This window comes from Psammomys obesus, unplaced genomic scaffold (assembly GCF_907164565.1).
Source record: "Psammomys obesus unplaced genomic scaffold, mPsaObe1.curated_primary_1811, whole genome shotgun sequence".
In the NCBI taxonomy this organism is placed as follows: Eukaryota; Metazoa; Chordata; class Mammalia; order Rodentia; family Muridae; genus Psammomys; species Psammomys obesus.
The window spans coordinates 3,344,169-3,368,698 of NW_026585643.1; the positions used below are offsets into that span (position 1 = coordinate 3,344,169).

Consider the following 24,530-nt stretch of genomic DNA (forward strand, 5'->3'; position numbering starts at 1 on the left):
TTTGTGTCAGGGAATTAAACCTGATGCTTCCTGTGATTCTCTTCGTAGGCATTAACTGGGAAATACAGAGACAGAAGGTAGATTAGTGGCTGCCTAATGCGCACCGTGAGGATGGGCGGCAACTGGACAGAGCGTGGGGTTTCTGTGCAGGGTGATAGAAATGACTTAAATATGGGTTATTGTCCCACTAGTGCAAATATGGCAGTGATCTTTAAACTTTGTGATCTGTCTGTTATACTATTTAAAAGCTTTTGTAAATTAAAAAAAAGAGAGAGAGAAATAAAAAAGGAAAGTACAACAACTTGAAGGTCACATTAGGAATTCAGACTTTTTAAAGCTAATCTATATTTTTCTCTGTTTAGGATTAAAATAATGCAGAATATTGGAATTACATTTATAAAAACTGGTCAATATTCAGATGCCATTAATTCATTTGAGCACATCATGAGTATGGCCCCAAATCTGAAGGCAGGCTTCAACCTAATTCTCAGTTGTTTTGCCATTGGAGATCGAGAAAAAATGAAGAAGGCATTTCAAAAATTAATTGCTGTTCCATTAGAAATTGATGAAGATGATAAATATATCTCCCCAAGTGTGAGTATGAAAATAAGAGCTGCACATCTCCTGCTTGTCTCTCTTCCTGTTTCTGTAAATGAGTTACTTGGAATTTCTTCTTGAGTTTCTCAAGAAGCAATTGAAACATTTCATTTGCTATTTAAATTGAGTTGAGAATGGGACTCTAGAAACAGGGCTGTGGATATGGTTTAAGTAGAATGTACATTTTAGCCAAAACCTTTTTGAAAAAGATTTATTTCTTTATTTTTATTTGCATGATGTTTTGCCTGCAAGTATGGTTATGTGAGAGTACTAGGTCCTTTGGACCTAGAGTTAGAGGCAGTTGTGAGCTGCCGTGTGGGTGCTAGGTCCTCTTGGAAGAGCAGCCAGTGCTCTTAACCACTGAGCCACCTCTCAGTCCCCATCAGAACTTTTCCTGGTTGGTTTTTGTCAGCCCAACACAGCCAGAGTCAGCCTGGAAGAGGGACCCTCAGCTGAGGAACTGTTTCCATCAGGCTGGCCTGTATGTGGCCTGTGGGCATTTTGTTAATTAAGGTTTGACGTGGGAGGGCCCAGATCACTGTGGGCAATGCCAGCCCTGAGCAGGTGGCCCTGGATTGTATAAGTAAAGTAGCTGAGCAAGCCATGGAGAGCAAACCAGAAAGAGCTCTCTTCATGGCCTCTGCTTCTGTTCCTCTACATCAGGCTCCTGCCTGAGGGTCCTGCCCTGGAGTCCATCGATGGTGGACTGAAGCCTACCAGCTAAATAAAACTTCCCATACCTAAGTTGGTTTGGTCAGTGTTTTTATCAGAGAAGTAAGAAGCAAACCAGTACAGTAGTACTGAGGGTTGAAGCAAAGGGCTTGCACACACTTGACCACTGAGCTATACCCCTATCCATCTACCATGGAACCTCAAAGGCCTTGTTGTTTCTTGTTTTGTTTGACATAGGCTCTCATTAGCCAAGGCTGACCTCAGACTTGCTAAGTAGCTAAGGATGGTTTTGAATTTTCAATACTACCTTTACTTCCTGAATGCTATGATTACAAGCATGGCCTCTAGGCCCAGTCTTACATAGTCTTGGGAACTGAACTTATAGCTTCATGGATCATGGCCAACATTCTATCAGTTACCATTCACTATACCCTCAGCCTCTGAAAGTTCTTATTGTTAAAGACCTGAGGGAATATTATATAATGCTAAGAAGTATGGGTCCATATTTTGCACATGAGAACTGGGAGAAAAATAACACCAAAATAGAAACAGTAGTTTCTGGGCAATTGGATGTTGCTTCTTCCTCCTCCTCCTCCTCCTCCTTCTTTTTCTTAATACTTTGAAAACATTTCCCATGTTTTTATGCATAAATTGTTAGCATTCTCTTACATTAAGTCAAACCATATGAAATTGCCTGTATTTATAGGTCAAAGTGGTATATTTTTCAGCTTAATAGAATTGAACTTTATTTATTTTTTGAGGATCTCTTAAATTTGGGTGGCCTGGAACTGAGCATGTAGCCCAGCCTGGCCTCAAAACTCTGAATCCTCTTGTCTCAACCTCTCCAGTACTGTGTGTGTAGGCATGGTTCAGCATGCCCAACAGTAGATTCTCATGTGCACACACTCTCTCTCTATTAGCATATATGTGTATACATGTGTGTACCCATGACATGAAGGCCAGAGGGTAATCCTGGGTTATCTTCTTCAACCTCTCCACCTTGTTTTTTGAGACAGAATTTCAAAACCTGAGACTTACGGATACAGCTAGACTGACTGGTCAGTAAGCCCCAGGGTCATTCCTGGCTCTACTTCCCCAACACTGTAAATTTTACATGGGTGCTGGAAATATGAATTGGGCCCTCAAACTTGCCCAGCAAATACTTTACTAAACTGGGTGTTCTCTCTGTCTTTTTGTCCCTCTCTCTGTCTTTCTGTCTCTCTCTCTGCCTCTGTCTCTGCCTGTTTGTCTGCCTGCCTGTCTCTCTCTCTCTCTCAAGTAGATTTTTCTTGATAGACTATAGGTGTTTTATTATTCCTTGTGAAGAGAGTATAGGCTGTGAGGCCTGATGCCTGGCCTGCTACTCAGAGCCTACGCTCTTTGCAGCTCAGTTCTTTTATATATAAAATGGGGCAATTAAAGCATTGTGAGTGTTAAATGACCAATATGTATAAACGTTGACAGTATTCCTGGACCATAATGCTGGGTAAATGTGGATTCTTGTGCATTATTTCCATGCTGAGAAAAAAGGTGTGTGTTGTTTAAAAACCATCAGTGTTTGTTTAGATGGTGCTGGCAGCTAAACCCAAGCCTTCCATGCCCAAGTTGGTGCTGTGTCACTGGGCTGTGTCATCCCCAGCTTCGCCCGTATTCTCAGCAGGCAGTTACATGGATTCCACTAAGCAGACAGTAACCATGAACATACTTGGATTTGAATTTAGAATTTATAGTATCACATATTTATTCTTTCTGGCCTGACCGTTTTGTCTGCTGCTCCAAATATATATTAATTCCATGGAGAGTGTGATAGGCAACCATCAAAACAACAAAATCAAGTTCTGCTCTGTTGTCAGCTTTTGATTAGAAATCTTATGTTTTTAATTTTGTCTGACTTATTTTCTTAATTTTTTTCTCTAGGATGATCCCCATACTAATTTATTGATTGAAGCTATAAAAAATGACCATCTTAGGCAAATGGAACGTGAAAGGTAACATTTTGGCTATTAAATAATATGGCTTTAGTTTTTAGAAAATGACTGCTTTCTCATTGATTCTTACAAAACTTGTCAGTAGCCAGGAGCAATGGTATAGGCCTTACATCCCAGTACTCAGGAGGCACACAGGCAGGCAGATCTCTGAGTTCAAACCCAGCCTGGTTTACAAAGCGAGGTCTGGACGGCCAAGGCTACACAGAAACCCTGTCTGGAAAAATTAAAAAAAAAAAAAAAAAAAAGACAGCCATGTAAGAAATGAGTTCATAAAGGCTAGGTGAGTTTAAGGCCACCCTGCTCTACATAGCAAGTTTGAGGACAGCCTGGACTATGTTGGGAGATCCTGTCATCTCAAAAAACAAAACCAAAAACAAACAGGCAAAAAATACCCCAAATAAACACTAAAATGAAACTAAAACAAAAAGGCTTGGAGTGGTGGTGTAGATAATCTTAGCACAAAGGAAGTGGAGGCAGGAGGACCATGAGTTTGAGGTCAGCCAGTCACAGGCTATTCTGGATTACACAGCAGAGCCCTGTCCTGCCAAACAAGGGCCGGGGATGCAGCTCAGTGTGAGAGCTCCTGCCTAGCACAACTAAGCCTGCTTCAATCCCGGTACTGCCACTCCCACATACAGAAAGACTTGTTTGTAAGTCAGTCTGAAGACTAGCAAACATGGTAGCAGTGTGCGGGCCTCTTGGGCTACCTCTGTGCCTTTCCCTGCTTCCTGACAAGGTAAAGAAATAACAAAACACAGACAAAGCTTCGCAGATAAATTTATATAACCTACCCACAGGCCTGAAAGTAAGGTGTAGGCGGCCATTAAAGAAATGGTGTATGGGACTGGGCAGACAGCTCAGTGGGTTAGTATTTGGATAGCCAGCACGAGGACATGAGGCGGGTTCTCTAGCACCATGTAGAAGGCCAGGTGGTATGCCAGCACTGGGACACTACGAGATGAGGCTCCTGGGGCCTCGCTGAGCAGTCACTCCAGCTACTGTTGAGCTCCAGATTTAGTCAGCACAAGGTGGAAAGTGATAGAGAAGGACATGTAACACTGACCAGCCATGCATGTGCATGTGCGTGCGCGCGCGCGCGCGCGCGTACACACACACACGCACACGCACACAACCCAGAAAAAGGAACTGTGGAACTGTGTTATTTTTGTTGCTGTTGTTCTGTTTTGTTTTGTTTTTTTGAGATAGAATTTCACTGTGTAGTCTTGGTTGTCCTGGAACTTTCTCTGTAGACCAGGCTGCCTTCAAACTCATGGAGATCTGCCTGCCTCTGCCTATTAGGTGTTGGGATCAAAGGCGTACACTACCACCAGCAGGCTAAGAAATTGCGTTATTAAAACAAAGTCATAACATATTGCCTTTGTTTGTTTTTGAGACAAGGTCACACTATATAGTCTTGGCTGGCCTGGAACTCACTGTGTAGACCAGGCTGATCTCCAACTCACAGAGATCCTTTACCTCCAGCTGCATGTTACTTTTGAAAGTATGTATGGATGTCTATAAATGCAATGTATTTGTGTACTATAAAATGCACATTGTCATCATCACTGGAAAATGCCAAGTTGTATTCCAAAGTAGATACACCAATTTACAGTGAAAGTATTTATCTTAGTCCGTCTTCCTGGATTTATAGACACAGCAGTTATAAAAATGGCGTCAAGGGGCTGAGTGAGGTAGCACATGCCTTTAATCCCAGCACTCAGATTACAGGCAGGCAGATCTCTGTGAGTTCGAGGCCCGACTGGTCTACAAAGGAAACCCAGGACAATCAAAGCTACACAGAGAAACTCTGTCTCAAAAAACAAAACAAAACAAAAGGACTCAAGGAGCTGGAGAAGTCGTTCAGTGGTTAATGAGCACTGGTAATTTCCAAAGGACCTGGGTTCAATTCCCAGCACCCACATGGTGGTTCAACTCCAGTTCCAGAGGATCTGATGCTCTCTTCTGGCTTCCGTTGGCAGTAGGCCTGCATGTGGTATACACATATGCATGCAGGTAAATACTGATCCACATAAAATAAAAACATCTTGAAAAAGAAAACCAGTATATACCACAGAAAGAGAATGTGAATGGTAGTTTCCAAAGAGTACATACGATTTGAGTCTAAAGTGAAAGCTACTGTTTAATGAATATGATGGGTACTGAGTTTTAAGTTTTGAAAATGGATAGAGTACTGTTGATTAAGCATTAAGTAAATATACTTAATACTACTGACCTGTATTTTCAAAAAATGATTAAATGAACCAAGTGTGGTGGCACACACCTTTAATCTCAGCTCTCAGAGGCAGAGGCAGGCAAGTTCCAGGGCAGCCAGGGCTAAACAGAGTCCCTCTTTCAAAAAAAAAAAAAAAAAAGGAAATTTTAAGTGCCAGGCATAGGGACTCACATATGAACCCTAGAAGACAGGAAGACCACAAACTCCATCACAGCCTGGGTTACATGATAAGACCTGTAAGTAAATAAATGCCCAGATGGTATATATCTTACATTGTATCTATTTTACCACAATTAAGAAAACAATTAGGGATGTTGTTTTTCTTTTCTCCTGTCTAGATCAGGAGATCCTCCTCACAATTCTGCATATACAAATTGGGTTCTAGACTTGCTTTGTAGACCAGGCTGGCCTCAAACTCACAGCAATTTGTCTGCCTCTGCCTCCCTGAGTGTTGGAATTAAGACATGTGCCACTGCACCAGGCTTGATAGATAATCTTTATACTTACATTTTGAGAATTAAATATAAATTACTTTTATGTCACATCCAATATAACTTTTGTTTATGTAATATAGGAAAGCCATGGCAGAAAAATACATCATGACAGCTGCAAAACTCATTGCTCCTGTAATCGAAGCCTCTTTTGCTGTGGGCTATAACTGGTAAGGGTGAAATTCAGTAAAGCTCTGTGAGTGTGGTGTTCTGTAATTTATATTGGCATTAGAAAACTGAATACATAATGGTTAGTATCAACCTACACTTTTCATGCTGGTTACCTTATATATTAAGGTTAGTGTGACATGTGAAGTTGTCATTAGATCTTTTTCTTCTTCATCATGTGGTTAAGGCCAGTTTGTTGCCATTGTTGATACTTTTGTTGTAGAAATTCCGTTTTGTTTGTTTGTTTGTTTGTTTGTTTGTTTTCTTTTCTCCTTTTTTTCTTTTTCTGGCTTAATTTTGGCATTAATATTAAACTTTCTATCCTGAGCAATAGCTCTAAAGAGGACATTGTCCCCATATATAAACTGTTTCCCAGAATAAAGTAAAGAATTTTAGAACTAGTAAATCTTAGAACATTTGTTACATGAGCAGGGGGTGAATAATTTCCTGTTCCTACACTGAGCATGGGGCTCTCTCTGATTGTCTTTTGTAGGTGATCATTTAGTTTCTGCACAGAATCTTTTTTTCATTTTATAATTTTGTTTAAACATCTGTAAGAAATTTTAAAAATTCCTTCTTGTATTAACACAGATCTGAACTTTACAGAATTCTTATTTTGAACTTTTAAACAAACACGACACTGCACCACAATCTCTTATTGTTTTGGGGTTTTTTTGAGACAGGGTTTCTCTATGTAACCTTGTCCTAGACTCTGTTTGTAGACCAGGCTGGCCTTGAGCTCACAGAGATCTGCCTGCCTCTGCCTCCTGAGTGCTGGGATCTTTAGAACCTGAAGTACATACATACGGTTTTTCAAAAGGGGGGTAAGTGTGGAAGCATCACACTTCATCTTTCTGATCACCTTTCATTTCTTCCTGAGAGAGAACAAGTGCCCTCCTTAGTGAAAGCCTTACAGGCTTGTGGTTAGCACCCAGAATCCCTTCAATCCCAACTGTCTTGTTTAGTTTGTGCTGGAGGCTTCAGTTTGGCCCATGACATTTTTTTTTCCCACTTGCCTGCTTACTTGTCTTTCAATCTGTTTGTCCCTTCTCCCTTCTTTCCTTCCTTCCTTCCTTCCTTTCTTCCTTCCTTTCTTCTTTCTTTCCTTCCGTCCTTCCTCCTGTCTTTCCTTTCTTCCTTCCTTCCTTTCTTCTTTCCTTCCTTCCTTTCTGTCTCTCTGTCTTCAATTCTTCCTTCCTTTGTGCAGATGAGTCTAGTGAACTCAACAGCAGTCCTCCTCCCTCAGCACGGATTGCAGCGTGAGCTAGCTGCCTGACTCTGACCTTGCATCCTTTGTTCCCGCTGTGCACTCAGTTTCTCACTCTCCCTCACTGAAGTGCTCTTTGCTTCTCTTCTGTAAGACGTTACTATTGTGACCTGGGGCTGACTGTCATCTTGGAGTCTGCTTTGAGTTCTTTCCCAGATTGAACCCTTTTGTTTAAAAAGCAGTAACTGTATTTTTCTCTTGGTTTTGTCTTAAAATCCATTTGTGTCAGACTCCCTGATGGTACCTCCATTCTTTCTTACTGTTTGAGGCAGGGTTCTTAGGGTGTTTTCTAGGCTGGCCTCTGAGCTCCTCTTCCCTAAGTTTCCTGAGTGGTGGGACTTCAGGCAGGTGCTAATGTGTCCAGCATTGTTGACTGACCACTGGGCCAGTTTAAGGTTCTAGGGTAGGCCTTTGTTCTGAGCTCTGGGCCCTGTGTCCCTTGCTAACTACATTTGCTGCTGACTAGAACCCTATCCCTAGTCTTTTCCATTGTTTGCAGGGGACCTGGATTTTTCCCCTAACTTTTTTTCTCTGAAAATCTATAAACATATATTTAAATTTGTCCTTTTCTCCTGTCTTTTTTTTTTTTAATTTCTTTTTAAAGATTTTATTTATTTATTTTGAAAGCTCTATCTGTATGTAAACCTGCATGCCAGAAGATGGCAGTAGAAGGTATAGACAGTTGTGAGCCACCATGTGGTTGCTGGGAATTGAACTCAGGACCTCTGGAAGAGCAAACAGAGCTCTTAACCACTGAGCCATCTCAGCCCCTTTTCCTATGTCTTTGTCTCAGACCCCTGCAGTCTTGTTTCTGTTTCACTTAGGGAAACATGTCTTTGATAATTTGCTCCCTTCACATCTGCTTATTAATTCCCATCAAACTTTAGACTTCCATGTCACCTTTTTTCTCTGATTTGGTATTTTCATGTTTGTTTGTTTTTCAAGACAGGGTTTCTCCATGTAGCCCTGGCTGTCCTGGAACTCGCTCTCTGTAGACCAGGCTGGCCTTGAACTCACAGAGATCTGCCTGCCTCTGCCTCCCGAGTGCTAGGATTAAAGGTGTGCACCACTGCTGCCTGGCCTGATTTGGTACTTTCTATCTCTGATATTTGATTTCTAAGACTTCCTTGGATTTGTCATACAAACTTTCTTTGTGTGTGTGTGTGTGTGTGTGTGTGTGTGTGTGTGTGTGTGTGTGCTTTTATTTTTTCAAGAGCACCATTTTTCTCTGGTTGTTTCTTTTGGGATTATGACTGAAATTTTCCTTAAATAGAAGTGTCAAATTTTGCTGTTAAAGTGCTTTTGTTATGTTAGATTTAGGCTATACCAGGCTAGGCGATTCTACTCCTTATTCATGTGTTGTAGACAAAGTTTCTTACATCAGGGCTGCTTTCAAATTCAACTAAGTCTCTGGAAATGACCTTGAATGATCTTCCTTCTTCCATCTCATCAGTTTTGGGATCACAGACATACACCACTAAGCCAGCCAGCTGGCTTGTCTGCCCCCTTCCCTCTTTCCTTCTGTAGTTACATTAGTGAGGATTCTCTGTGATACATTCTATCACAGAAGTGATAGAATGAGAAAAGAATATAGAGAGCTGGAGAGATGGCTCAATGGTTAAGAGCACTGGCTGCTCTTCCAGAGGTTCAGAGTTCAATTCTTGGCAACTACATGGTGGGTCACAGTCATCTATAAATGCAGTCTGTAACTGTAGTTCCATGGGACCCTATACCCTCTTCTGGTGTATAGACATACACATACAAAACACCCATATACAACATATATATAAATAAACCTTGAAAGTATGTATGCGGGATTTTAGTAGAGAACTTACAGGCTGTGGTCCAGGTAGGCAACAATGGCTGTCTCATGCCTGAAAGGCTGAGAATGCAGAATCCAGCGGTTGTTCAGTCCTCAGGACCGGATGTCTCACAGTCCGAGTCTACCCGAGAGTCCTGAAGATTTCAGCAGAGCTGCTGCTCTTCAGTATACATTGAAATCTCAAAATTAGTTCTAGTACAAGTAAAGCAACATGATGAACTTGCCAGAGAAAGTAAGGGTTTTCAGGCAAACAGCAAAAGCCTACTTCTTCCATGTCTTCCAGCCCAGTCTCTGGGCTGCTACCAGAGAGTGTGGCCCGGATTTAGGCTAAGTCTTCCCATCTCAAATAACCCAAGCAAGGAAACCTCCCATGGTTGTCTGATGTTTGGGTTTTAGCTCATTCCACGTTAGTCAAATTGGCAACCAAGATTAGCCATCGTAGTGGTCCAGTCTGGAACTCACTTCATCCTTCTACCTCAGCCTCCCAAGCGCTAGTATCACAGGTATCGGGTATAATGTAACCAATTCTTATGCCCATCTAACTCTTAATTTTTCAAATCACTGAGGTCAGACATTCCTTTCAACCCAATAACCTTTGCTTCAGCCAAGATGAAAATTTTCACTTGAATATATTTCTTTTGTGAAATGATAGCCTCTCATTTAACAAAAAAGATAGGGTTGCTTAGGAAATGTTGATAGACAGCTATGACATAGGAAAATGAGCATATCAATATTAGAATCAATCTAAAAGGTGCACGTTAGTGCATTGGTGGTATAGACCTACCTAATACAGGAGGAATCTAGGCAGAACACTCATTTCTGTCGCTTGGGTTCTGAATTTACCCTCATATAGTTTTATCATGGCTTCACATTTTTAAATATGAATTTTTATTTGTTTTAACCAAAGAGCATAGTGTCTTATATTCTTTCTTATTTTTTTAATTATTATTTTATGTGTATGGGTGTTTTGCCTGCATGTATGTTTATGGACTATGTGTGTGTCTGGTTCCCCCGGAGGCCAGAAGAAAGCATCAGCTCTCCTGAAGCTGGAGCTAAAGAAGTGAGCCACCATGTAGGTGTCAGGAATGAAACACAGGCCCTGTGCTCTTAACCAGAGCCATCTCTTTAGTCCCTTATGTACTGCTTATCATGTGCTTTTAAGATTTTTATTTGCAGCCTAAAATATGCCTTATTTTCCTATTTTTTTATCCAGATAAGCACCCATTCCTTTATATGGGATCTGCCAGTTTAAAATAAATGTATATCAGCCATGGTGGTACATGCCTGTAATCTTAGAATTTGGGAGGTGGAGATCAGGTGTTCAAGGCCATCCTTAGCTATATAACTAGCTTAACAATTTTGTGGCCAGCCTAGGCTACATGAGAGCCTATCTCAAAATGCCTTTTTTTCTTTCTTTCTTTTCTCTCATTCTTCCTTTCTTTCTTTTTGGCTAGATCTCAGATAACAGGAAATTCAAGGGTAAATTTTATTTTAATAGCTTGGAAGATATGTGTATAATATTTAAAAATTATTCTTTGTAGGGAGCAGAGGAAAAACTGAGTGAGTGTGTATTGTTCGCATGGGCACATACTGAGGGCTCCAAGGCCTTGGACCTATGGGACAATTAACATATTATCCCATTGGTAAAAACACATGGGCCAGGCTGAAGGGGTTAGCAAAGCTTTGCTCAGTGTGTGCGAAGACAAACAATGGCAGTTTTCTTCTCTGATGCTAACTGCCCGAGATTGATCACCTGCAGAGACTTTGTACTGAAACTAGCTAACTCCTCACGCTGTACTGTAGCTTATAAATGTGTGTCTGTCCTTTCTTCATGTCCTCACCACCTCTAGTCAGGGTTCCAAGCCTTGCAGGATTTGGCAATATTTGACATGAACATATATAAAAATATGTGTGTATAGGTGAATATTTTGTATTCATGGTTATAAATATACTTGCAGATAGCAAGAGCACAATGGATGATACACTTTGGAGACAACCTTAGAGTTTATGGTTGAGATTAAAGACTCTGAACCTGCTATCTGCCCACTGTCTTGGGGCTCCATTGCCATATTCCATTCCTGTTCAGGAGGTCCAGGAGGCTCTGCTGCAGCCCCTGTCACTCTGCAACATGCTGTTGTGAAGAGAACCTTAGGGAGCATAGTCAGTGGGTGTCCGGAAGCAGAAATGGAGCTGGTTATCCTTGGAGGACACAGCTGTGCACTTCACCTGGCGGGAGTGGCGGGACCTGAGTAGATGCTCCTCAGAGGACCCTCCGAGGAGTATGATGCCAGATGGCCACAGCAGCTTGGTGTCCTTGGGGCACTGCATAACCACACCTGAATTGCTTTCCAAGTTAGGGTGTGAATTTGGACCCTGGGAAGTATCAGAAGCCACGGACTACAGCCTTCTAGAAAATACGTAGGTCTAGGAAGTGAGTGAGATGTCTAAATTGTAAGAGAATTAAAGGAAGAATGTAGGTAAAGTTGTCTTCTAGTTTGGTGGTGTTCTCTGCTCGGCAGGAGCCTGGACTTCGGCAGGCAGTCTGGAACCCGGCTTCCAGACAGAGAATGGGGGGTTAAGGGCACCTAGAATGCAGTACAGTGAGGCCTGAGTGTGCTAAGCTGGAGTGTGGAAAATGTTTTCCACAGTGTTAGAGTAGCTCTTTTAGAATATCTCATGGTGGCAATGGAAGCTCGGGCATTCGAAAGCCTATGGCAGTACCAAGGTGTTACAGCTCTTGGTCAAGCTGCTGTGCTAAGCACGGCAGGGGTGCGGGCAAAGCCCAGGTCGGTTCGCAGCCTGTCAAGTTGGGAGGGCAGGCCTGGTGAGATGCAGCCAGGGAAAGGATAAATGAGGAACTTCAGCGGTCTTGAACTGAAAGCACGAACCTTTATTGATGTGAAATCAAGGGCAATATAAACCCTGGGCAGAAGGAGGGATTTCAAGGATAAATGTGTTTGATTCGCTGGGGCCAGGGATACTTAATGGTCCTTTGACAAGACGGAAAATTCAGTACTTAATTATCCTGTGCTAGTTGTAGGATCTCCAAGTACAATTGAAGGTCACTGCTGGACTAAGGTTTTTAGCAGGATGGGGCATTTCTAGGAATTTCTAGATGCTTACTAGAGCAGTTTCCTTATCAGGGAAGGGTCTGGCCTGTGATCTGCCCTGAGGGCTATGTGATGCTCCTTACAAGACCTGGGGTCACCCAGATCAGGAGAGACTTTTAGAACCCCGCTGAGAAAAGGGGAGTCTATCTTGATAGACTAAGCTTGAGCAAATAAATGGCTATCCAGAGAAACCGAGTTCAACCTTATCCAGCAGAATCCCACAGTTTTAGGAAGAAGATGGTTTGCAAAGGAAAATTCAAGGAGGATTCTATTGCTGTATCTCAGGATAAAGTGACTAGATTTGAATACATGTCAGAACCCTTTTCCTAACCTCTATTCCTGCTTAGGAGAGAACGTTTGACCATGTCTGCATCCTAAAAGTGGCTAGAAGAAGAAAAGGTTCCTACTTGACATGTGAAAGAGGTGGGATGTCCAATAGCATTATTTATACACTTATATAATAAAGAAAGGGACCAAGCGGCAGAGGGCAGGCGGGACTTACCACCAGGGGCTGAATGGGTGAGTGCAGGAAGGCAGGACTCTTAGGAGATGGCATGCGGGAACCATTCCATGCCACAAGCAGTGTTGTACTTTCCACATTTTGCTCTTTTCTTGCATTTTATCAGCTGCCGATGATTAAGCCACAGTCTTTTCAAGGCATGACAGCTGTTCAGTGTTTGGAGCACTTTTAAGACTTGAAATTAAATAAAACATTTAAATTAAGCTATTTGATATCTGTTCTGTTTATATCATTTTAAACTGACATTTGTAAGAAAGATGCCAGTCAAGTCTTCAGTTTAACTTAGCTTCGTAGGGAGTTCTGTGTTTATATGTTTAAATTTATTCAGTTAAAGGAAAGCATTTTTTTTGAGGTTCAAAGACTACTTTCTGTTCATTCAAACCATCTTTTTCAAGCTCATTTCCACTTAAAAGGTTTTAAGTGGTTACTAGTTTTGCTGTGAAACATTTCAGCCCATGAAATCTGGACTATGCCAGTGTGGAGAGTGGAAATCCTTGCAAGCTTTACTGCTGGCAGGGAAACGATTCCTCTGAAGTAAGAAGGAAAACTTGGTTCAGTTCTACTTGGGCTTGATCAAGCTTCAGGAGTCTGATGCTAGGTGTTTATTGTAAGACTCTTTAAATACAGAATAATTTGGAAAAGTATTTCCAGTCAGTAGTCATTATAATTTCACACTGCAGTGCACAATTAAGCTTGAAACATGACTACGTAGAAACTCCTTTGCCAAGTACATGTGACCTCTACCGTGAAGATGGGGTCTATAGCTGAAGGGCCTAGGACTGGGTGTGGTCTCTGACCAAGATAGCATAGGGGTCAGCAGGGTGTAAAGTGCATGTGACAACTCCCCCAAGGATGGGTCCTGTGGACCAAGAAACAAAGCTAAGAATCTAGGATCAGCACTCCGGGGGACTCGAGTGAGGCTTGGCCTACACCTAGCTCAGGCCACCGGCTACTAACAACATCCACTCTCGGGTTTCTGGGGAGGAAACAGGTATTTCCTCCTTTGAAGAGACACTAATGCATGGTTAACATTCCTGGTGTCCTTATGATCTGTGGGCACAAGGACCTTTGTGCCCACAACATGCTGCTAGCTCAGCTTTCAAAACCTTACTAATACTATTGAGTTATAAAACCAGGGATTTTTTTTTCTCCTCTAAAAAAGGGTCATTGATTTTTTTTTTCTTTCTGGGCTAATTTTCAGTGAGCACATACCTCAGGTTTTGATGCTATGTTTGTGACTTAAATTGTTTCCTCCAAAAGGTTAAGCTTAAGTTTATTGATGACAACTCAGTTTTGATTTCTTTTTTTGTTTTGTTTTGTTTTGTTTTGTTTTGTTTTATTCGAGGCTACACAGGGTTTCTCTGTGTCGCCTTGGCTCTCCTGGACTGACTTTGTAGACCAAGCTGACCTTGAACTTAAAGAGATCCGTCTGCCTCTGCCTCCCTGAGTGCTGGGATCACAGGGGTGCACCACCGTGCTCGGCTTTGCATTCCTTTTTTAAAAGATTTTATTTTTCTAATTATTTATATATGCATGGGGAGTGGGGTTGCTGTGGTTGTCCCACGAAGGACAAGAGAGGCAGTGGATCCCCTGGAGCTCGAGACACAGGCAATTGTGAGCCTCTGTCCTCTGGAAGAGCAGTACATGTCCCCCCTAACTTCAGAGCCGCCTCTCCAGCCTCTGAGATCCTTTGCTTGTGCCTGTTAATGAGGCAGCCTCTCCTGTTTGCTGCTGCTGCACTCTCTTCCAGGCTACGCGGGCCAGGAGTTTCCAAGGATTATTTTGACTCTGACCTTATCGGCTTGTAGGAGTGTTAGAATTAGAAACACATGTCTGTCTTCTTACATGGGTTCTGGGGAATCCAAGCTCAAGTCATCGGACTTGAGAAGCAGGCACTTTACCCACTGAGCCTTGATGGGTTTTGGGTGTTGTTGTTTGTTTTTTTGTTTTTGGCTTTATGAGGTAGTATATAGCTGTGGCTGGGCTTCAGCTGTGGCCCTCCGACCCCTGCCCCTCAGTACTGGCATTACAGGCAAGCACCCACTTCTGGTTTTGCTCTGATTGTTTGCTAGTACAGGTGGTACTTACTTCGATGGTAAAGCACTTGTCTAGCACTGCACGGGAGTGGGGGAGCAGTATGACTGATGTGATTCTGTCACCCCTCCTTCCATAAAGCTGTAGAAGGGTTTTGAGTTGAGGAGTGAGCAGTTGCATGTTGATAACTCCTCCCCCAGAACTGATAAGTGATTCTGATATATGCAACACCTTTTTTTTTTTTTTTTGACTAGTGGTGTCTTCTTTGGATGCATATTAAAATCATCAGGGGATTTAACAGATCCTCAAGGGGCAGTCTGTAGTCTAGACTACGTAAATCAACTTTTCTGTGTCTTTAGATTACAGTCCTGGGGGTTCTGTTACATGTGTCTGACATTGCTCTGCATAGTGCCAGTAGTACCAGCTCAGGAGGCTGAGGTGATCACACCAGCCTGAGCAATCTAGGTAGACCTCATCTAAGAAATAAAGGTTATACCAAACAACTGCTATATTAGCTTGTTAAGTAAAATGTAAAGACCTTTTAACTCCATAAAAGATCCTAGTGCCATCACCAGGTTGCCTCCTCAACCAAGGGTGGCTGGTGTCTCTCCTTCCTTGCTCTTCCTCTTTAACCACTTTGGCAGGCTTCTCTGAATGCTTACTGTAGCTTTTCTAGCTTTAAACCATAACAGAATCTGTACTAGAGATAGAGTCCTACTGGCTCTGTCCTTTTGTTCATGACTTTCTTACTTCATGTTTGTGGATGCCATGTCCTCGTGGGTTCAGCTTCATTGCTTCTGATGTTGCCGCTTCACTGTATATCATGTTAATGGGCATTGTGGTAGTTTCAGTTGGAATTTGACACTGCTCTCAGTATTATTGTATGATTGTGGGTGTGGCCCTTATTTCTCTGTGGGATAATTTTGAGGGTATGTGTACATTCAACTTTCACCAGATGTTACCAAGTCCTGGCTCTTCTCCCTCTATAGCATATAGAAAGTCTTAGCATAATTTATAATTGTTCATCTTAACCAAAGAGCCTATGGCATTGTGATGTTTGATTTGCACTTCACTGAAGCCTAATCTGATGTTAATCTGATATCAATTATTTTTTATGTATTAAGTGCCCTTGTTTCTGTTTGTTTGGTTAGTAGGTCCTCTTGAGGATACTTCTGTGTATCTCAACTTCATGAAAATATTTTCCTGTTTTCCTGAAGAGTTTTTGGGTTTTTTGTTTTTGTTTGTTTTTGAGACAGGTTCTCTCTATGTAGTCCTGGCTGTCCTAGAGTTCACTATGTAGACTGTTACAGGTACTGGTCACAGTTCAGAGTGAGAGTCTGTTTTAAGCTGGGGTCTCAAGGCTGGAACTTGGGTAGGGAGGCTTGGCAGCCCGTGCCCGTACCTGCAGAACTGTCTCACTAGCCCTGTCTTAAAACTCTGCCTATGGTTTCTTCCAAGAATTATGTAGTTTTAGTTCTTACAGTTAGGTCTTTGATCAGTTTTTAGTTAACTTCTGTAATTGAACTAAGGTCCAACCTCATTCATTTGCATGAGGTTGGACCTTATTTGTATAGTGCCAGTGTTCCCAGCACTTTTTGTTGAAAAACTACTTTCTCCATTGAGTGGTCTTGGCACCTTTACCTAAACCATTTGTATGTTTGTATATGTGTCCCAAACAACATGACCCCAGTACAAGAGAACCAACTCCAATGTGCCGGAAGACCACAGAAAGAGCAAAGATCAATGGGGATTGTACAGAGTGCTGTGCACTTGGGATGGGTACTTACTGAAAGAAGCATGGTCTGAGGTAGTTGCAAAACCCCTTGGTTTGACTCAGAAAAATGGACTTTATAAAGTAATCAAGACAAAAGTAACTTCCTTGAAGCAGCGTATAACCAGTTTAAGTCAAGTAAAGAATCAGGTCAATTCCTGGTGCTAGGGCCTGCCTTTAAAGCTCCGTATGCCACTCCCAGGGCATGGCCTGCCACATGTTGGAAAACCACCCAGGGAAAAGCAGTGATGCTCACTTAGGGTACCACTTCATTGGTAAAGCTGCTGTAGAAAGCCGCGACTACGTGCCTGCTAACTTTTAGATTTTGTGTTGTTTTGACAGGTGTCTTACTTCTGAAAAAAAAGTGTGGTTTTTTTTCTTGTTATTGTTGTTGGATTTGTTTGTTTTTATCTTCTGAGACAGGGTTTTTCTGTGTAATAGCCCTGGCTGTCCTGGAACTACTCTGTAGGCCAGGCTGGCCTGGAACTCACAGAGATCCACCTGCCTTTACCTCCTGAGTGCTGGAATTAAAGACATGCACAACCATGCCTAGCATGATTTTTTTTTAATCAAACAAGAAATTACTATAAATTTTCTAGTAGGAATGAAATTAATCATTTCATTCTTTTTTATCATTTAGGGTTTTAATGACATGCTTATAAATCCAGCAGACACAACAAAAGCAAATAATTGTTTATTGAGGCCAATCATAGGTCAATTTTTTTAAAAAAGTTTTCTTATTCAAGAAGTTTACAGGTATCCATGTGTTGGTGGTGCACGCCTGTAATCCCAGTACTCAGGGAGGCAGAGGCAGGCAGGTCTCTATGAGTTCGAGTCCAGCCTGGTCTATAAGCAAGTCAGGACAGCCAAGCTACACAGAGAAACCCTGTCTCAAAAAAAAAAGTGGAGAATAAATATTCTAAATAGAAGGAAGAATTTTCTCAACATTCCGGATATCTGAAGCCCTTCACACATAAAAGTGTGCGTGTGGGCATGTGTGTGTGTGTGTGTATGTATGTATGTATGTATGTGTATGCATACTCGCAGGTTGAAGCCCTCAGACTCCCAGTTAGAAGCTCCTTTGCTAAGGACCCTTCCAGATCTCACCCAAGATACATCACATTCTCTCTCTATTTATTGCATGTGTCTGTGTGTCATGCGTGCACAGAGAGATAAGAGGACAGCTTTTGTGGAGTCTGTTCTCTTTTTCTTCCTTTAGGTTGGTGTGGAGATTGAGCTCAAGTTGTCAGGCTTGTACGGCAAGTGCTTTAACCACTGAGCCATCATCACATTCTTGTTCATCCGTCATAAAGTTCTTCATGATAAACTGGTACAGTTCTGCGTGCCATGATAGCAAGATGTGGGACCTGAGGCCTGTGGGAGCCTCTTCTCTGCAGCAGCGTCAGGGTGCTGTGTGATCCTGAACCCACCCTCACCACAGATATCCGAAGTGTAGGACAGCCCTGTGCTCATTGTGTCAGTTACAGAATGGCTTAAATTATACAACAGCTAGGGGTTTTTTGTTTTGTTTTGCTGAGAGAAACAGAAATTTGCTTTATGTAGAAGAAGCTGCTACACATTCTGTTAGAAGTGTGAGTAGAAAAGTTTTCACCTCTAGCCTGGTGGTAGTGGTGCTCTCCTTTAATCCCAGCACTTAGGAGGGAGAGGCAGGCAGATCTCTGAGTTCAAGGCCAGCTTGGTCTACACAGTGAGTACCAGGACAGTCAGGACTACACAAAGAAGCCCTGTCTTGATAAACAAAAACAAAAAAAAAACAAAAGTTTTCACCTCATCACTTCTGCCTCTTCCTGCCCCTTACATCTGTCAAGTCCCAAATACTTTTTCTAAAACTCAGTATTGTATTGTAGGCTCACACATTCAGCTGCCAGCTCAGGTCCTCACATATTCTTTTTTTTTTTTTTTAACTTTTTTTAAAATTTTTTATTAATTACACTTTATTCATTTTGTATCCCCCCATAAGCCCCTCCCTCCTCCCCTCCCGATCCCACCCTTCCTCCCTCCCGTTTCTGCATGCATGCCCCTCCCCAAGTCCACTAATAGGGGAGGTTCTCCTCTCCTTTCTGATTTTAGTCTATCAGTTCTCATCAAAAGTGGCTGCATTGTCCTCTTCTGTGGCCATATTCTTTATGCTATGTAACTCGGGCTTTTCATTCCCAAGCGTATCTTGTCTTTTAGCCTGTGTTAACATGAACTTACAGGTTCCATCCCAAATTGCCCATCTGAGGTGATGGGACTGCAAGTTGTCCTACTGTCTAAACCAGAAAGCTAAACTGAGCTCCGTGTCCTTTATCTCAGAAACCACCCATCCATTTTGCCCCCTTTTCTCTCAGAATGACCTCTTTGTGTCTCTTTCTACCTGTATAGGTTCAAAGGTCTTTTTGTTCAGGATCATCCATTATGTCTGCCTATCTTCTGACTGTTCTCCATGACTTCTTGGTTATTTTATTTGATTCTTTTACCTACTACCCTTTTCTACTCTGATCCCTTCCAACCCCAAAATACTAGGTAGGAGAGAAAAAAAAAAAAAAAAAAAGAAAAGAAAGAGATCTAGACCTTTTTAGACTACTTCCTGTTGATTAGGGGGGATGAGGTCCTTGGGGCAGGTCCAATCTTTGTCCTCAGGATAAAGCAACCAGCAATCCAGCAAACAGCAATTAGCAAAAGCAGCAGCAGGGGCAACAGCGGGGTGGGGGGTGGAGGGGGGCGCAGCAGCTGCCACTTCTCTTGGGGCTCTGGCATTTTATTATACCCTCTCTAGAGTTCCTAGAATTGCAAATTAAACTATTTTCAGTTTGCAGAATCATGCCTCTCCTAGAGCATGATGCAAATCATAGGTGCTGTGGACACCCCCATGTCCCACACCTGGGATTAAAGCAAAAACGTATTTCCAACATAACTGGGTGTTTTAGGAAACTAAAATTCTCACTACATCTGTTAGAGTAACTTTCCTGAGTGTAGAATTTGCAATAACAACTTTCTTACCATCCTCAGTCCTTGTCTGGGACTTTGAGAATGAAGCATGCATTCTTTTTCCTGCCACAGAGACTCTGAATGATGTAGCCTCTGCCTGATTCCCAGACCATCTTTCTTTCTGCTCTTTGAGTGCTTCTGCCCCATATACAGCAACTGAATCTCTTTAATAGGTCCAGCTGCTGGCCTTCTGCATCTTTCTTTTTCTCAAGTTGTTCATACTTGTCCTTCAGAGTGAGCTGCAGTGTCTGTGGATTCCCGTTCTGATCTGGTGTCTCTCACCCGTCTTGAACTCCTTTGTGAAGAGCTTGCTTTACTGTTCTTTTCTCACAGGTGAGGGATAGATTTGTATCCTCTCTTGCAGCCCCTATACTAAAACATAAGGTCTGACATGTGGTAGACATTTAATAAATATGTGCTTTATGTACCTGACTTTCCAGTTTATTCTTTGAGAACTCAGTTTCATCTTCAGAGGAGGACAGATGTCATTCAGGGAGCAATAGTGTCGGAGGGGCCTCAAGTTCTCTTTCCCTGTTTTAAGTAGAAGGCTCTTTTATAAGTGATGCTTTTCAGGAGAACGTTCTGCTGAAGAAAGGGATTCTTTGTTTCCAACCATGGTCTAAGCCAATGAACCACACCCTCGTGACATATTATTTTGCTTTAGTCGATGAAGCAGGTGTAGTAAATTAATCCATGTCCTCATGTGTAATCCCCTTCATTGTTTTTCTTATTGGTTTTAAAATTGAGAAGTATGATGATTCGAATAAGAATGGCCCTCATAGGCTCATATATTTGAATGTTCAGTCACTTTGGAGTGGCACTATTTGGAAGAGTAGAAGGATTGGGGGTGTGGCTTGTTGGAGGAAGTGTGTCACTGGGGTGGCTCTGAAGTTTCAAAAAGTCCATGCCAGGCCCAGGCTTTCTCCTTCTGCCTTCCGGTCAGGATGTAGCTCACAACTAATTCTCTGGCATCATGCCTGCTGTGCCTGCCGCCACACTCCCCACATGATGAAGATGGACTAAGCCAGCCCCCAGTGAAATGCTGTCTGTTGTAAGAGGGGTCACAGTGGAGAATGATGAGAGAGGATGGCAGCGGACGTTGGCTGCTGCTCTCCATATGTGCACGCATACACGTGTGTGTGCACCCAACAAAAGGGTACATACATTGTGCACACACATGCACATACACACACACACCGAGAGAGAAAGAGAGAGAGAGAGAGAGAGAGAGAGAGAGACCAACCGAAATGACTGAAATGAGAGCGAGTGCTCCTTCTTGTCTCCCTTCCTTGTAGGTGTGTGGAAGTAGTGAAAGCCTCTCAGTACGTGGAGCTGGCCAATGATCTGGAGATTAACAAGGCAATTACATACCTGAGGCAGAAGGACTTTAACCAAGTAAGTGCAGCACAGTTTCACACGTTGGCTGCTCCAAGCAGTGAATACAGGGAACCTGCTTTCTAGACTGTTATTGAAGTGCCCTTCCCCTGAGCTCTTCCCCCAATAAACTCTGACAAGTTTTTACATGTTGATTCTCTTTCTTAAAATGTAAATTCTTTGCATATATAGAATATTGTTAAATTACCAAACTCTGTGCTGGTCCAGGCCTTGAAATTTCAAGACTGCTGTGCCATCACACCATTAGCCATTTAAAAAAAGAAAAAAAAGCACTGTCCTCCCTTTTCTGAAGAGAGGGGGAGAGAAGAGGGAGAGACTAGGAAGAGAGAAGGAAGGGGAAGCTGCAATCAGGATGTAAAGTAAATAAGTAACATTAAAAAAAAAAAAAAACCACCACTGCCGGGCTGGAGAGATGCTCAGAGGTTAAGAGCATGTATTTCTTTTGCAGAGGTTCTAAGTTTGGTGCCCAGCACCCACATCTGGTGGCTCACAACTGCCCATAAACCCAGCTCCAGGGGATCTGACAGTCTCCTCTGGACTCCTTGGTCACCTGTACTCACATGCATATAATCTCTCGGGGCCACACACATACACACAGTTAGAAAAATAATAAATCCTTTTTAAAAATGCCATCGTCAGCCTCAGAGGCTGATGCCTGTAATCCCAGCACTGGGGGATGGAGGCAGGAGGATCAGAAGTGCCAGGTCTCCTCAGCCACTGGTGAGACTGAGGTCAACCTGAGCTTTGCAAAACCATATATCAAACAAACACACACACACACAGCCACTGTGGGTTCTGCTGCAGTGGAATTCTATGGTGTGAGACAGATCGCTCTCTGTTATCTTGCTGAAGTGATGTGGGGACCTGAAAAATAATTTATGACTATGAAGTTTACTGTTGTAAATGACACAATGGAGAAAATTTTATTTATCTGTTTTGGCATTTTATTTTTAAATTTTATTTTCTTTTTAGAGAAGGTTAATAGTACATTGCCATAGTTCATACTTCATAACTGTCTATTTTTAAACCTAAGCACTCTTGGTGCTGGAGAGATGGCTTATCCTTTAGAGATGCTCTTCCAAAGGATCTGGGTGTGGTTCCCAGCACCTACGTGGCAGTCCACAACCATCTGTAGTTCCAGCTCCACGGGATCTGATGCCCTCTTCTGGCCTCCATGGACACCAGGCACATAAGTGGTGCACAGATATACATGCAGGCAAAACACTAGTATGTCAAATAATACAATAGTATTTTTAATAAAAAATAAGCACTCTTAACTGTTTCTGTTAAAATTAACCCAGATCTTGTATCCTGCTTACTTTGCTCCTCTATTCAGAATGTCTTTTTTCTGTTTTTTGTTGTTGTTTGTTTTTTTGTTTTGTTTGGGAAGTATGTGTGGTTGTTTTGTTTTTTGAGACAGAGTTTTTGCTATGAAGCCCATGCTGGCCTCTAACTCCCCATTATCCCTCTTCAGCTGGAAAAGACAGGATATGACATTTGCATGTTTCTTTCCAGTGTTAGACTAGCCTAGAAATGTCTAGTTTAAGGTCATTGAAAACCCTTTAAAAGAATGCTAGTATACTCATATGGGAGCCAAAATTGTGAAATTTAGTTGTTTTGTTTATTTTGTGATACTAGGCGTTAAACCAAGACCTTTATACATTCTAGATAGGCACTGTACCTCCGGTTGATACCTTTAACCTTGGAATCCGGTATTTTAAACCTCTTGTTCTTACGAACCTGAATCGCATCCTTGCTGTTACTCAATTAGAATCAAGCACTGCATGGCCCACACTTCTTGTTACTTGCAGTAGGTGTAGCTGATAGCAAGAGTGAAACAAGGCAGGGTTGTTAGTTAGACACAAGTGCTTTTCTAAATAGGAGATACCAAGATGTCAAGCATAAAATGTATTTTTTAAAAAGGAAGAAAATAAGACCCATGATCCCTTTTCCCCTTTTCCTTCCCAGTCAAGATCACGTCTAGGTTGGATCTCCATGCACTGTTCATGTAAGGTGTCCAGCTGTGCTACCTGCCATCTAGATAGCATTATATCAGACTTGGCAGGTGCCGAATCATGTGCTTTCATTTCTCACACTTGAAGATGTAATTGTATTTGTCTACTTTAGATAATATTTTGGTAGCATTCCCAGAATTGTTTTCTATTATTGATTTTGAAAACTGTTCAGCCATTCATTTCTGTTCTTCTCTGAGCACCTCAGTTACATGTATAAAAGCCCATGTCCCTGTGCTCGCCTCTGTCTTGTGTTCTCTCTAAAGAACAGTTCTCTTAAAATATAGTCATCCTTTTGCTGTTCTTTATTCAGAACATTTTGTGGGATCTTGGCCCTCGAGTTCTGGTTACCTCCATAGCTCTCCAGTGCCTTCCAAGTTGTTTATAGTAACTTATATACATTTTCTGGTTGTTCTCTATTAGAAAATGGCTCATAGATTGGTGTGTAAAAGCCGCAACCAAAAGCCCCAGAGCATTTTTGTCAGGAGGAAATTGGACTGTGTTAGGTAAATTTTTTGAGGCCTTCATTCCAGCCATAATGGTTCTCCAACTCACATAGCTCAATGTCCACTTCCGGCCTTTCCCCCCAGTCATTAGTCCTTTCTTCAGCCGTGTCTAATCATGTTAAACCCTCTATATGTTCATAAATTTGGTTATTTCTAGTTACAGAACTTCTGTCTTCCTGTTCAATAAATTCTCATCTTACATACTATCTTGTTGACCTTACGCCACTCCCTCCTGTGCCCTCTGTCTTCCGCTCCATGCAGACCTTTGGATACTGCTGTGTGGCATGGTGGTAACTTCAGGCATTCTGTTTCCAGGCTGTGGAGACATTGAAAATGTTTGAAAAGAAGGACAGTAGGGTGAAAAGTGCAGCTGCCACCAATCTCTCATTCCTGTATTATCTGGTAGGTTTTGCTTATTTGCAGCTAAGAGTTATTTATATGGTATTTCACATTACTAAATTCCTGCCTAAGCACGAGCCAAAGGAAAGGCCTCCGAAGAAGACTGGTGCAAAATGTAACTGGGGTGAAGTATGCCGAGGACCTGACTGTGCCAGTGCTGCAAGGGCCTGAGTGTACAGACGTGAATAAAAAGACTGTCTCTCAGAAGGGAGGGAGAAAAACCGGTAGTGGGGAAAACACCAGAGAATTATGGACTAACAGTTACAAGCTGAACTAGAGACATTTCCACCCATTGTGTTACTGATGAAGAAGGTGGTATCTCAGGTTAAATGACTTAGGGTTGCGGAGTGCCATCTATAACAAGCATTCATTGAGTGCCTACTAGATGCCAATCACTGGGACTCCTGAAAGTAGGTGGGTGCCACTTATGCCAGTTGCCTTCCAGCTACAAACTTGATTTGCCCTTTCCTCAGAGATAGCAGCTCCTTCCCTCCTCTGCAGGTTCCACTGAGTTCCCCACCTCTGCAGCCCGCAACAGCAGCCTTACAGCTCTT

The 24,530-nt window shown here is 42.3% G+C and overlaps 1 protein-coding gene across 5 annotated transcripts in view; it reads left to right on the forward strand.

Moving 5' to 3' along the window:
- Ift88 (intraflagellar transport 88) overlaps positions 1–24,530 on the forward strand; it is a 91,754-nt gene that overhangs the window by 22,851 nt on the left and 44,373 nt on the right. For all 5 annotated transcript variants that reach the window (XM_055616873.1, XM_055616843.1, XM_055616865.1 and 2 more), the window contains 5 exons: positions 363–594; positions 3,187–3,257; positions 6,065–6,151; positions 20,960–21,059; positions 23,893–23,979. In XM_055616873.1, the coding sequence (XP_055472848.1) occupies positions 363–594; positions 3,187–3,257; positions 6,065–6,151; positions 20,960–21,059; positions 23,893–23,979 (577 nt within the window). The remainder of the gene's footprint in view (positions 1–362; positions 595–3,186; positions 3,258–6,064; positions 6,152–20,959; positions 21,060–23,892; positions 23,980–24,530) is intronic.